Source organism: Pleurodeles waltl, chromosome 6, assembly GCF_031143425.1.
Source record: "Pleurodeles waltl isolate 20211129_DDA chromosome 6, aPleWal1.hap1.20221129, whole genome shotgun sequence".
Classification (NCBI taxonomy): domain Eukaryota; kingdom Metazoa; phylum Chordata; class Amphibia; order Caudata; family Salamandridae; genus Pleurodeles; species Pleurodeles waltl.
The window spans coordinates 44,207,499-44,222,830 of NC_090445.1; the positions used below are offsets into that span (position 1 = coordinate 44,207,499).

The 15,332-nt window shown below is 46.0% G+C and overlaps 1 protein-coding gene across 1 annotated transcript in view; it reads left to right on the forward strand.

Annotated features, from left to right (window-relative positions):
- Positions 1 to 15,332, forward strand: part of LOC138299145 (complement factor B-like) — a 179,550-nt gene that overhangs the window by 108,394 nt on the left and 55,824 nt on the right. Inside the window, exon 10 of the mRNA XM_069237205.1 lies at positions 548 to 685. Coding sequence (XP_069093306.1) covers positions 548 to 685 — 138 coding nt within the window. The remainder of the gene's footprint in view (positions 1 to 547; positions 686 to 15,332) is intronic.

Here is a 15,332-nt window from a genome sequence, read left to right on the forward strand (position 1 = left end):
GTACTTCCCAACACATATGCTGAGAGCATCTTTGATATCCAGATGGTGTACAAAGTCATTACTCATGATTCCCACCCATGTTTATAGGTTTTCTCCTATTTTTTCTATATGTCTGTGAGTCCTCTTTCTGTGTATGTGTTTCTCCTGTGTTTGTCCATTGGTCTACTGTCACTCTTTCTCTTTGCTTATATCCCTTCTTGTCTATATGTGTGTCTCTCCCCTTTCACTGCATTTGTCCCCTTTCTTTGTCTTTATGTTATGCTCTTTTTTGTATGTATAGCTGTCTCCTCTCTCGCTATGTCTTTCTACCCCTTTTATCTATAGGCCTATCTTCTATTTTTCTGATTGTCTCTCCTCTTTGTATATGTCTGTGTCCCTTCTTTCTCTTTGTGAGTGCCTCTCTCTTTCTGTTTCCCTGTCTTCCCTCTTTCTGTGACTCGCCCCATTTGTATGTGTGCCAGTCTTCCCTTCTTCCACGTATGTATACATCTGTCAAACAAAACTCAAAAACATCACCTAAATGTAATGTGAACTGTGTTTACCCTAGATGTATATGTATTTGGCCTCGGTGATGATGTAAGTGATGAAGAGATCAATGGGCTAGCTTCCAAAAAGCCACATGAGATGCATGTCTTCAAACTGATTGACATAGAAGATCTCCAGAAGACCTTTAACGCCATGATAGGTGAGCCTTTAATGTTGCTTCATAGATACATAAATAGGTGAACAATGAAAAGGAGACTCAAATGGATTGAGTGAACTATGGGACAGGCATTGCTGGCCTTTCAGTAGTACAAAGTACACTACACTTTGGAACTTGAAAGGCAGGGGAGATGCAACATCCTGTAAAGTGACTGTATCTGTTTCATTAAAGAGACAGAAATTTGTTCCTTTTTTAGGTAATACTAAATGGTGCATTTGAGATCTGACAGACATACATACATTCCTTTAAGAATACCCAATTAGGTAGTTACATAAACTGTACATATTAAAAGAGCCACACATCATGTCTCCATTATTCACTTTAACACATTTCCATGGGTATCAAGAACTGAGTAAAGTTATTGAGCAGAAATAAAGGACGAGTTCTGAGAAAAAGGTATTAATGTGGATGCAGTGTACAACTGCAGACATGACCTGGGTTCCACCAGTGGCGTAACAGAGGCCCCTGCAGTCCCTGTGGTGCAGGGGGGGACCCTAAACCTCAATGGGGCCTCAGCCCTTCAAGGGGCTCCATTCAGCCCAGGTCCAATGAATATTTAGGAAATACTGGAGACTTGGGCCCCTTTTTCACACTCTGCAGGGGGGGGATCATTTTGCCTGACCCCACTGGGTTCCACTGACCCTTCGTGGCAGTGTAATGGCCACTAGTAATGCTACTCTATGTGCATGTATTAACTTAAGGATATCACAGCCACTATAAAGCTTCTCTATAAGTTCTAACGAAGGGCCCATCAGTTTGGGAAGGACTGAATTCAATCTATGTTCTTCTGACATCACCAGTGGAGAGGATGGGGTTAGAGTAAGTTAATGGAGATATGAGTTATTGAATGTCTGAAGAAGTTAGCTTCAGTTAACAGAGATATGAGAGGTTAACTTCTGTCAATAGATATCTGAAGACGTTAGCTTCAGTTAATGGAGATCTGAAGGGGTTATCTTCAGTTAATGGAGATCTGAAGGGGTTCTCTTCAGTTATTGATGATCTGAAGGGGTTAGCTTTAGTCATTGGAAATCTGGCGGGGTTAGCTTCAGTTAATAGATATCTGGCGGGGTTAGCTTCAGTTAATAGATATCTGAAGGGGTTAGCTTCAGTTCACAGATATCTGAAGGGGTTAGCTTCAGTTTAATAGATATCTGAAGGGGTTAGCTTCAGTTACTGGAAATCTGAAGGGGAAACTTAATTTATTGGAAATCTGAAGGGGTTAGCTTCAGTTCATGGAGTGTTAAGGGGTTAGCTACGGTTAATGGGGATATGAGGAGTTAGCTTGCGTTAATAGAGCTATAAGGGGTTATCTTCACTTATTGGTGATCTGAAGGGGTTAGCTTCAGTTAATGGAGTGTTAAGGGGTTAGTTTCAGTTAATGGAGATCTGAAGGAGTTAGCTTCAGTTAATGGAGATCTGAAGGGGTTAGCTTCAGTTATCGGTGATCTGAAGGGGTTAGCTTCAGTTATCGGTGATCTGAAGGGGTTAGCTTCAGTTAATGGAGTGTTAAGGTGTTAGCTTCAGTTAATGGATATCTCAAGGGGTTAGCTTTAGTTAATGGAGATCTGAAGGGGTTAGCTTCAGTTAATGGAGTGTTAAGGGGTTAGCTTCAGTTAGTGGGGATATGAGGAGTTAGCTTGCATTAATAGAGATATAACAGGTGAATTCCATTTAATAGAGATCTAAAAGGATTAGCATCATTTAATTGCAATATGAAAGGGTTAACTTGAGTTAATTGAGATATGAAGGGGTTAGCTTCAGTTCATGGAGATATTAAATGTTATTGGCAATCTGAAGGGGTTACCTTCAGTTATTGGTGATCTGAAGGGATTAGCTTCAGTTAATGGGGATATGAGGAGTTAGCTTTAGTTAATTGAGATCTGAAGGGGTTACCTTCAGTTATTGATGATCTGAAGAGACTAGCACCATTTAATGGAGATATGAGAAGGGGTTACCTTTTGTTTCTCTTCCTGATTCCCAGACATTTAGCCCCACTACTCTTGTAGACTTTGCTTAAGATGTCTAATGTGCTGCTGCTCATAAGGGGGATGCTGCTGATACCATAAGAGATGAGATCTGTCAGGCTGTTTGTCAATGGTTGGATTCAATCAGCTGGCGTGTCTTTTACTCTGAATCTTGTTTCTGCATCGTATGATCCTCACTGATAGTCATAAACATAGAATATTCCTGCCTGCCTGGGGCGCTGGAGCACTTCTTCCCTTTATATGAAAGTCAGTCTGTAGTTAGAGGTAGATAACTTACTCATCCAATATATAAACACTTAAGCTTTACCAGCGCCTTTTCAAGTAGGGTAAAACCCCATTTTAAATCGCTAAAATGGTGGTGTTATAAACTGAATCTCCCAAAAGGCATTCCCTTCCATGAGGCCTTTCCAAACTAAATGATTGTCACAGATGCTTCTCTCACAGTTTGGGAAGCACATTTTCAAGATGTAACTATTCAAGGCTGTTGTCAGATAAACAAAATAAATGTACTAGAAATGAAAGCAGTTCATCTAGGCCTTAGAACCTCCCTACTATCGTTGGCAATTAACAGAATTTTAGTCAAAATAGGCAATAAAACAACAATGCATTACCTCAAAAAACAAGGCAGAACCATGGCCCAAGTTGTATCGCTATAATCCCAAACGATTTGGCATTGTTTACTAGCAAGAGGGTTGCCGATCAAAGCAATTCACCTACAAGGATTACAGAATCATCAAGCCGATTTTCTTAGCAGGTATTTTCAAGAAAATCACGAAATGAAACCACAAGAAGAAATCTCATGTTATTGTTTCCAAGACTATGACTTCCCCGATACAGACCTCATTGCAATGGAAACAAGCTCAAAATGCTTACGTTATGCCTCAGTTATATGGGAACAAAAATGTCTGAATTGGTCAGAAAACTTTTTTTACGCTGTTAATGAGATCCCATTAATAACAACAGTGTTATTCACACTGAGACACTCTTGCGTCAATGATCTCAGTAGGCCAAAATAGCCAAGACAATGGTACCCAGAGCTTCTTCACCCATCTGTCAAGCCCTACAAAAAGATGATGTGCTAACAAAACCTGCTTCCCAGAATGCATGGACAGATTCTCCTCCCCAACGTACACTCATTGAACTTGTGAGCATGGCTCCCAACTCATATAATGCGGTGTAAATACTCAAGTCCAAGAAGAAAGTATAAAGATAATTCTTTATTAGGCAGCGCAGTACCTACTGGCCAAACGCTAGCCAGTCCGAAGGAAAACTGACTCCTCTATCCACATTCCAGTACTGGCACAGCAACAGCAGCAGGGGGTGCATTTGAAGATGAATAGGACATAAATAAATAACAGCCTTATAACATATCACATATAACATGCACCCATTTGAATTTACTACCAGAGTATGTAACCATTCTTTGGGACGCCAAACTTTCATCCATCAGAGCATCATATGAATTCAAATAGAAAAGATCTGTTTTATGGTGCTTAAACAATGGCTATGAGCCCATTATTTGTCAAGAATAAGTTTTAGTACCTTATTTGCTTCATCAGGTCAAGTCTAAGCTACAATATCCTTCAATTAAAGTTCATATTGTTACGATTACAGCTTATAGAAAAGGGCCTTCCCAAAAATCATTCTTTACTGTTAGAAATGGAGTCTTTGGTTGGCAGTCAGGTTGTCCACTGTCCAGGCAAGGACCCTCCCTCTAGTCAGGGCAAAGGAGAAACACACCTGTTTAACCCCCGCTCACCCCTTTGGTAGCTTGGCACAAGCAGAAAGGCTTAACCCAGAAGCAATGTATGAAGTATTTGTACCAACACACACAGAAATACAGTGAAACACTACAAAATGGACACCATACAGGTTTAGAAAAATAGTAAATATTTATCTAAATAAACATGACCAAATATGATAAAAATCCACACTACACAATTAAAAATATGACTTTAGCAATTAAAAACACAAAAATGGTGCCTAGAAGCACCAATGCTGCAATTTGATGTTAAGTGGCATAGTGATGGAGTTGTTTCCCACAATGGGACGCCACTGGCGCCGTTCAGGGAGTCACATGGACCCCCAGGTACAGTACCTTAGCAAATGTATGGAAAACAGGCCGGTGCATGGAGTCGGGGAGCGAGGCATTACTGGATCCGAGGCGACGTTGGTTCTGGTGCTGTGAGGCGAAGGAGAAGAGGCGTCATGAAGAGGTGTCGGGTCCTTGCTGCAGAGTGGTGGAGGTGAGGTGGCATCGGTTGAGAGGAGTCGTTCCCTGGGCAACTCCGGCAAAGTCGAAGTCCGGCGAAGTCATAATGCTGTGGGGCGACCTCATGGGGTTGTAGTTACATCACAGGGTCACAAGCACTGCGATGGAGTCGGGTATCACGAACGTCGGTGCTGCAACATTCCGCTCTTGCGAGCTCTTGGGACATCAGCGGCGTCAGTGACGCGGGGCCTGCGATGTCAGTGGGGTTGTCACACTTCTGCGAGGTCCACGGCTTCCGGTGCGGGCAGCGTCATAGGTCCTGTGCACTCCTCCCTCCACTCTAGCCCAGATGGCTCATCAGGATATGCAGGCTGCACACCAGCTCCCTTTGTGTCACTGTCTATAGGAGATTCACAAACAGCCCAACTGTCAGTCTGACCCAGGCAGGGAATCCACAAACAGGCAGAGTCACAGAATGGTTTAAGCAAGAAAATGCCCATGTTCTAAAAGTGGCATTTTCAAACTAACAACCTAAAAAACAACTTCACTAAAAGATATATTTTTAAATTGTGAGTTCAGAGACCCCAAACTCCATATTCTATCTGCTCTCAAAGGGAAACTGTACTTTAAGGATATTTAAAGGCAGCCCCCATGTTAACCTATGAGAGGGATAAGCCTTGCAACAGTGAAAACCAAATTTGGCAGTATTTCACTGTTAGGACATGTTAAAACACACCAGCACATGTTCTACCTTTAACATACACTGCACCCTGCCCATGGGACTACCTAGGGCCTACCTTAAGGGTGCCTTACATGTATAAAAAGGGAAGGTTTGGGCTTGGCAAGTGAGTACACTTGCCAAGTCGAATTGACAGTTTAAAACTGCACACACAGACACTGCAGTGGCAGGTCTGAGCCATGTTTGCAGGGTGGCACAGTCAGTGCTGCAGGCCCACTAGTAGCATTTGATTTACAGGCCCTAGGCACCTCTAGTGCACTTTACTAGGGACTTACTACTAAATCAAATATGCCAAACATGGAAAAGCCAATTACACATATGATTTCACATATGGAGTGCTTGCACTTTAGCACTGGTCAGCAGTGGTAAAGTGCCCAGAGTAACACAAACAGCAACAACCTGGGAAGTAGAGGCAAAAAGTTAGGGGAGACCACGTCAGGATGCTAGGTCTAACATTTACCATTCGGGTTCTAAGGACTTCTTTAAAGATTGAAGACAACTTTTCATGCAATCAATTTTTAAATATCTCTTTAATGGTTTTCATACAACTGGGTGGAGGGCGGACGCCCTATCGCAACAAGTACAACTTTAACTTGAGGCTTATTACATAGTTTGATACAGACTGAAGCACTCAGGGCACCAATCTAGATATGAAGAACCCACTGATAGAGAAAAAAGTAGACATTTTGGAACATCACAATACCTAATGTCAGCAATGTAGCTCAGCTGCCTCCCAGGCCCAACTTGCATCTAAACCGCTCCCTAAGGACAAGTCACCCTTGGCTTATCTACAGGATCCCCACACATTTTCAAATTTCCTAGGACATTCATGTGGTTTGTATACAATTTTTGTAGTGCATGCACCAATCCACATTTGCTACCAGTAGAACTGTATTACAAAAGACTAAGCCATATCTGTCTGGAGACCGGTCGCTCCATGTGCCCAAAGCTATCAGCAGGGGTCAGATTGATTGTCCAGTCTAACACCTCTGGGAGCCTGTTCCCTATTCCCACCCAGTATTTCCAGAGGAATGGACTTTCCCATGGGGTGTGGAGTAGGGTACTCCGCTGTCAACAGCTTCTCGTACAGCTGTCTGATTCGGTCTTACCCATTCAGACCGGTCTTGTTTGGGTACAGTATGCCCTGTAGAGCAGCTTCAATTGTATCAACTGAAAACTGGCCCGAATGGCTGATTCTTGGTGGTATCTCCAGGCCATCCCCCAGTCGGCATCTTCTAGTCTTCTCAACTCTCCCTTCCACTTCTCCCTGAGGTGATCCAATGGAAGAATACTATTTTGTAGTAGGGTTAAGAATAGGCGGGAAACTAGTGAGAAGGGCCCCCACCACTCTATACTCTATGGGGGATTCATCTAGGGCCTCTAGCAGGGCCTCCACATGTGGGCAAAGGAAGTGGTTCAGATGTTGGTCTCTGAGGTATTTTCCCCAGGAGAGTTTGTGTTGGTCCTGAAGCTCCGGTCCCCTCCATATGTCCCATACCTTGGAGAGCCCTATCATGCCCCTCTTTGCATAGCCATTCATCCCCTATAGTTAGTCTATCCGAGGAGCGGTTCAAATGTCAGTTTACCTTTCCAACCCAGGATGCAGATGGCCATATACCTGGTTTCCACCAACACCTGCTAGGTGCTGGTAGGGTGGGTAGCCTCCTATTATCGTACATAGCCCTCCAGATCCATTGCTCTCCTGACTCCTGTTGGGATGCAAAGGCCCAGTCTTTGATTGTCTTTAGTTGGGTCGCCCAATAATTTAATCGGAGATCAGGGAGAGCTATGCCTCTGTTGAACGGTTTTCTCATAGGAGATACCCACACTATTCTTGGAGATCCCGATCCACCTCCCCATCCCCCCAGAGTGGCCTCTTGTGATTGCATTCACCGACTGGCCCAAAGAAGCCCTTGGGTACAGGGAACAACGTGTTCTGTAGTAGTACAAATATAAATTTGGGGAGGTGAATCATCTTATAAAGAGCTGCTCTGCCCATGCAGAGAGGGGACGCTTCTTCCATCGATCACTGCCTTTCAGTAGGTGTCTAGAATTTTTTTCCAGGTTTTCAGCCAGGAATATGTCATGATCTTCTATTATGAATATACCCAGTTACTTCCACCCCTGGAGTTGCCATATTAATGATAACCCCCAGTTTCCAAGGTAGCAGAAACACAATTGACCTATACCAATTTATGTGTAGGCCTGAATGGAACTCAGACACTTCCAGGATTTCCAGCACCCTTGGGACCAAGGGATCTGGGTCAGCCAGGTAAAGCAGAATGTCATCCGCATAAAGGGATATGCCATCCTCCCAATCAGGGTCCCACCATAACCCATGCAGCAGCGCATCTGTTTGCAGCCAGCATGCCAGGGGTTCGATCGTCAACGACAACAAGGGGGGAGAGTGGGCACCTCAGTCTAGGGCCTCTGCCCAGAGAAAACTCCCTGGAGAAAGCCCCATTCACTTTGACCCTGGCCAATCGGACTTTGTATAGGGGCCTCGTCCATGACAAGAACCTCCCACCAAGCCCCATTTTCTGACAAATGGCCATAAGATACGTCCACTCCACAGAGTCAAATGCCTTTTCGGCATCCGGTGAGAGAAGGAGCGTTGGCTCAGCAATTCAATCTCTGCAGGCCAGGCAGCCCACCAGCCTGAGAATATTATGTCTAGTAGCCCTATAGGGCATGAAGACTGACTGACTAGGGGCCACCAATGTGTCCATCACCTCTAAGGGGCAATTAGCCAGGGCTTTCGCTAGCATTTTTATCTCAAGATTCAGGAGGGGAAACAATGATTAGCGGTCCCTATTTGCTCCAGACTCCCCTCAGAGTTCCATGCCAACCTCACACTGCCTGTGGCATAGGTAAGTCACCCCTCTAGCAGGCCTTACAGCCCTAAGGGAGAGTGCACTATACCACAGGTGAGGGCATAGGTGCATGAGCACTATGCCCCCACAGTGTCTAAGCCAAACCCTGGACATTGTAAGTGCAGGGTAGCCATAAGAGTATATGGTCTTGGAGTTTGTCAAATACGAACTCCATAGTTCCGTAATGGCTACACTGAAATCTGGGAAGTTTGGTATCAAACTTCTCAGTACAATACATACACACTGATGCCAGTGTGCAATTTATTGTAACATACACCCAGAGGGCATCTTAGAGATGCCCCCTGAATACCAATCCGACTTCTAGTGTAGGGTGACCAGTTTCTGCCAGCCTGCCACACACCAGACAAGTTGCTGGAATAAGTGGCCAGGAATAAAGCCTGTACTGGGTGGAGGTGCTTCTCACCTCCCCCTGCAGGAACTGTAACACCTGGCGGTGAGCCTCAAAGGCTCACCCCTTTTGGTACTGCGCCCCAGGGCATCCCAGCTAGTGGAGATGCCCGCCCCTCCGGCCACTGCCCCCACTTTTGGCGGAAAGGCTGGAGGAGATAATGAGAAAAACAAGGCGGAGTAACCCACCAGTCAGGACAGCCCCTAAGGTGTCCTGAGCTGAGGTGACCCCTGCCTTAAGAAATCCTCCATCTTGAGTTTGGAGGATTCCCCAAATAGGATTAGGGATGTGCCCCCCTTCCCACAGGGAGGAGGCACAAAGAGGGTGTAGTCACCCTCAAGGACAGTAGCCATTGGCTACTGCCCTCCCAGACCTAAACACACCCCTAAATTCAGTATTTAGGGGCACCCCAGAACCTAGGAAACTAGATTCCTGCAACCTGAAGAAACAAGAAGGACGGCTGACCTACAAGCCTGCAGAGAAGGAGGAAGATGACAAATGCTTTGGGCCCAGCCCTACCGGCCTGTCTCAAACTTCGAAAACCTGCAAACAGCGATGCATCCGACAGGGACCAGCGACCTCTGAAGCCTCAGAGGACTGCCCTGGACTAAAGGACCAAGAAACTCCAGTGAGCAGCGGCCCTGCTCAAAACCAGCTACTTCTTTGCAACAAAGAAGCAACTTCCAAAGACTGCACGTTTCCCGCCGGAAGCGAGAGACTTCTCACTCTGCACCCGACACCCCCGTCTCGAGATTCAGAGAACCAGCACCTCAGGGAGGACTCCCCGGCGACTGCGAGCCCATGAGTAACCAGAGACGACCCCCCTGAACCCCCACAGCAACGCCTGCAAAGAGAATCCAGAGGCTCCCCCTGACCGCGACTGCCTGTAACCAGGGACCCGACACCTGGAACCAACACTGCACCCGCAGCCCCCAGGACCCGAAGGAACTGAACTTCAGCACAGGAGTGACCCCCAGGCGACCCTCTGCCTAGCCCAGGTGGTGGCTGTCCCGAGAAGCACCCCCCTGTCCCTGCCTGCACCACTAGAGTGACCTCCGGGTCCCTCCATTGTTTTCTACCTAAAACCTGACGCCTGCTTTGCACACTGCACCCGCCCGCCCTTGTGCCGCTAAGGGTTTGTTTTGTGTGCCTACTTGTGTCCCCCCCAGTGCTCTATAAAACCCCCCTCATCTGCCACCCGAGGACGCAGGTACTTACCTGCTGGCAGTCTGGAACCGGAGCACCCCTGTTCTCCATAGGCGCCTATGTGTTTTGGGCACCTCTTTGACCTCTGCACCTGACCGGCCCTAAGCTGCTTCTGTGGTAACTTTGGGGTTGCCTTGAACCCCCAACGGTGGGCTGCCTATGCCCCAGAACTGAGAATTGTAAGTGTTTTACTTATCTCCTAATCTAACTTTTGCTTACCTCCCCCAGGAACTGTTGATTTTTGCACTGTGTCCACTTTGAAAATAGCTTATTGCCATTTTTACAAAGACTGTATATGATATTGCTTTTATTCAAAGTTCCTAAAGTATCTAAGTGAACTTCCTTGCATTTAATGTGTTTACTGCAAATTTTGAACCTGTGGTTCTTAAAATAAACTAAGAAAAGATATTTTTCAATATAAAAACCTATTGGCCTGGAGTAAGTCTTTGAGTGTGTGTTCCTCATTTATTGCCTGTGTGTGTACAACAAATGCTTAACACTACCCTCTGATAAGCCTACTGCTCGACCACACTACCGCAAAATAGAGCATTAGAATTATCTAATTTTGCCACTATCTTACCTCTAAGGGGAACCCTTGGACTCTGTGCACACTATCTCTCACTTTGAGATAGTATATACAGAGCCAACTTCCTACAACATCATACACAAATTTTGAAAACCGCCAAGTCAGACCTCAGGGCTTGATTCAGCCGCTGTGAGCAGTCATGTTTGTTTCTCTTGACCATGGAAACAGTTTGCTGTCTTTGGCTGAGTAAAGTTAGACATCTTGCCATCTCTGCACAATGTCAACTGGACTGCAAACTACAATAAAAGTTATTAACTCTTTATATTTTCTGCAATTCTCTAGTCTAGTTTGAAGAAAGTGACAAATTAGTGTTCAACATCCTCTAGTTTTGAGATTGGTGGGAGCCCCAGGATCCTGTGCCTAGATGCTCTAGAAACAACCGCCCTCATCCTCCTTGACCTCTCGGCTGCCTTCGACACCGTCTGCCACCGCACCCTAATAACCCGCCTCCGCTCCACCGGTATCCAAGGACAGGCCCTAGACTGGATCATCTCTTTCCTCTCGGACCGATCCCAAAGAGTCTACCTCCCGCCCTTCTGCTCAGAACCCACCGAGATCATCTGCGGCGTCTCACAAGGCTCCTCGCTCAGCCCTACTCTCTTCAATGTCTACATGAGCCCCCTCGCCGACATCGCTTGCAAACACAACATCAACATCATCTCCTACGCCGACGACACCCAGCTGATTCTCTCCCTCACCAAAGACCCAGCCATCGCCAAAGCCAACCTGCAGGATGGAAGGAAAGACGTCGCACAATGGATGAAACTCAGCCGCCTGAAGCTGAACTCTGACAAGACGGAAGTCCTCATCCTCGGAAATTCCCCGTCCGCCTGGGACGACTCTTGGTGGCCCACGGCCCTGGGCACCGCACCAACTCCTTCAGACCACGCACGCAACCTCGGATTCATCCTGGACCCCCTTCTCACCATGACCAAGCAAGTCAACGCCGTCTCGTCCTCTTGCTTCCACACCCTTCGCATGCTCCGAAAGATCTTCCGCTGGATCCCCGCTGACACCAGAAAAACTGTGACCCACGCCCTCGTCACAAGTCGCCTGGACTACGGAAACACCCTATATGCAGGAACCACCGCAAAACTTCAGAAACGTCTTCAGCGCATACAAAACGCCTCTCCACGCCTCATCCTCGATGTACCTCGCCACAGCCACATCTCCGCCCACCTGAAACACCTGCACTGGCTACCCATCAACAAAAGGATCACCTTCAGGCTCCTCACCCACGCACACAAAGCCCTCCACAACAAGGGCCCCGAATACCTCAACAGTCGCCTCGCCTTCTACATGCCCACCCGTCAACTTCGCTCAACCAGCCTCGCTCTCGCCGCCGTCTCTAGCATCCGCCGAACCACAGCTGGAGGGAAATCCTTCTCCTACCTAGCAGCCAAGATGTGGAATTCCCACCCTGCCCACCTCAGGACTACCCGGGACCACCTCGCCTTCAGGAAGCGCATCAAGACCTGGCTCTTCGAGCAGCAGTGCCCCCCTCCCCCAGCACCTTGAGACCCTCACGGGTGAGTAGCGCGCTCTATAAATGCCTTGATTGATTGATTGATTGATTAGTAGTGTTCTCCAGGAGTTTCACCTCCTTTTCAAGCTGCTTGATAGATTTGACAACTCAATTCCAAAAAGTGAAATGGCTTTTTTCAGCAGATCCTTTTTTTTCCCTAGACTCTTTTCATAGCTTTGTCACTCTGTGGTCTAGTTTGTAGAATTGTCTCTTCCGTGGTGCCTTCAAGTGATACAATTTTCCTGTCTCTTTTCAGGGTTTTGACCATCAAATAATTTTGATACTCCAGCAAAAGAGACTCTCCCTAGGCAAAACTTGCCAGACATGGCCCTCAGTGTCCAAATATTTCACTACAGTGATGTAAGGGTATAAAGTATGGAGTATACAATTTGCTCTTGTCTTGTGGCTCCTCCCGGTAACTTTCTTTGAACTGCATCATAATAGGGAATGTGCACAAAACTTAAATTAAAGGCACTGCTCATTTCTGATTCATTGGAGGTGGAGTTGGCACTCTGAACATTTACTCTGCTTCTGACAGACAGATGTTGGTCAGATGTCATGTCTTAGCCAGGCCAATACCCTGAGGTGGCATCAGCTCCTTTGCCCACAGCTGCTGCCTCAGCGACCTTCAAAACTCCTCTGACAGTGAGATGAGCGAGACCTTCTGCAGCTCCAGTGTGTCATTGAATGCTCTCATTATGAGCAACGCAAACTCCTCTGGACACTCTTGTGAAATATGTCTCCCTAAAATATCTTGCTGCTGGGCCACTTGTGTCCCGTAGCCCCTTTCTCTTGCAGCATTAGCTCAACTAGCTGCCATCTTGAGGCTATGGCTTGAGCGCATGGTGGATCCAGGACTCCTCAATGTGGTATTGCTGGACTCAGCAACCTGCTCACAAAAGAAGGTCATGTGGGATCTGCAGTCAATATTTTTGCAGCTTGATACTAAAACCTCAAAATTGTTTTAATAGGATTTTATTTTAGATTGGAAGTTAAGATTTTTTAAAATATTGTACACAACACATGTCATTTTAGCATGGGGTATTACAGTAAAAGTAAAAGTAAATTGTCTGTTCACAGACTGCAGGTCTACCAAAAATCATAGTTTCTATATGCAATGGATTTGATCTTAAAAGATGATGAACAGCACAGATAATATCTGACACGGTTCTCTCTTTGGAGGAATCATACAAGTAGGGGCTTTCTCAAGGCTTCCGAAACAAAACGTGAACATTGTAATGGGCTTTTCCTCATGATACAGTTTTTTGAGTAATAGGGTGAAGCATGGGGGACTGCTCCAATACTTCACAAGAATATTTGAATTTCGAGGAAAGAGGTCACTTCCAGTGTGAAAGTATTAAACACCGCACAGTATTGTATAAAGCACACAAATGGGGAAAATCAAGAACTGTATGGAGCCCTAGAGTGAATGGTTTTTTTATACAGGAAAATCTGTGAGAGGACAGTGCAAAGGTTTATAATGAGAAAGTAGATATAGTCCATAGTAAGATCTAGGGCTTCATTCAGGGCAAGGCGGTATCAGGTCATCCATCTAAAAATAGCAAATATCCAATCAGCTCAGCCATTGCATTCCCCATCTCATTTAGAGTTTGGGCGATGCTGGTTTTCCCAGTTGTCCCAGGGAGGCCTCTCCGTGTGTCTAGTGGGAGTTTATATGGTGAAAGTCTGCTGCTGCTTTGTTAGATGTTTTTCCCCAGTCCAGGTCCACAAGGTACACCATGTGCACAATGCTTGCCCTTGACAGGAAAACGTAAAAAAATGTACCCCGGACACTTGGAGAAATGTCATGCTCATCATGGACATTGATCTTTCATTTTCTGAAAAATACCCCTGTTTTGGGAATTTATCTTCAGAAATGAAACAATCATGACTTGTTCACCATAGCACACTGAACTGCAGCTCATCAACACTGTTTTCACCAAAGCAATTCCTGGCTAGGGAGCAAGAACAGCTTCGGAGGTAGGAGCTCCTTTGGTGAAAAAAGATGCTGAGCCATTGACAAACCTTTGGTGGCCCCCTGTACTATAAGTTCATAGTGTGTTGAGGAAAATGTCAGAAAGTGTGTTGAGAGATAGCAGTGGGCCATAAAAGGAGACTTCTTAGTCGTATGCAGTTGGACAGGCAGTGCACAAGACTTCTTCAGTATCTTTAAATATAGGCTCGGTGTGAAATTGGGTTGTAGGTTGAGGGGGGTATGAGCCTTCTCAAGCAACAGCTGCAATCCTTGTCAAGGTGAACCACACAAATTCTGTATTTAATCCCCTAGTAGCTTGGGACAAAGCAGTCAGGGGATGAGTTAGAGGCAATGTGTAAAATATTTATGTGTAAACAGTAGTAAAGTGTAAACAAAACATAAGGAAAAATCCCACACCAATTTAGAAAAACAGAGTACAATTTAATAACTTACTGACACCAAAATAACAAAAATCCAATTAGTAGATTCACAGGTTCAGCCGGACGTGATGGGAGCACAAGCTGGGGACAGGACCAAGTTTGGCCTTCTGAGAATTGTTCCTTATGTCTGCGCTGCATTGCTTTGCAAGGCTTTGCATCATTCAACGTCAGTTCTGATGAGCTTGTGGCGAGACTTACAGCGCTTTGTGTCAGATCTGATGAGCTCTGTGGCTAGGCTTTGAGGGACTCCACATCGCTCCATGCCTGATATGGTAGAACCTTCAGCTTGCCCAGGAAATGCTCTCCCTGATGCCATCCAAGGGCTTTGACCTGGGGAGTTATTGCTGGGGACCCGTAACTCTCTTCAGCAGAGGGCAGGAGGGCAAAGGCAGGTCCAGTGCAGTAGGTCAGCTGGGCTGCTGCAGGGAGGACCTCTGGAGTTTGTCGTGTCTCTATAGCTCAGAGCAGAGGGTCATTCATCTGACCTTTGGTGTCACTCAGATTGGGTGCAGACAGCAGGTCGAGTCTTTTTTCTCAGACAGCAGGTCAGGCCTCAAGCAGCAGGGCTGTCCTCTGGCAGCAGAGCAGTCTTTCTTCTGTAATATCCACAGGTCTATGAGTATACTGTAGAGTGGGATTTGAGGGTCTTATTTTTATACCTGGTGCCCCCTTTGAAGTG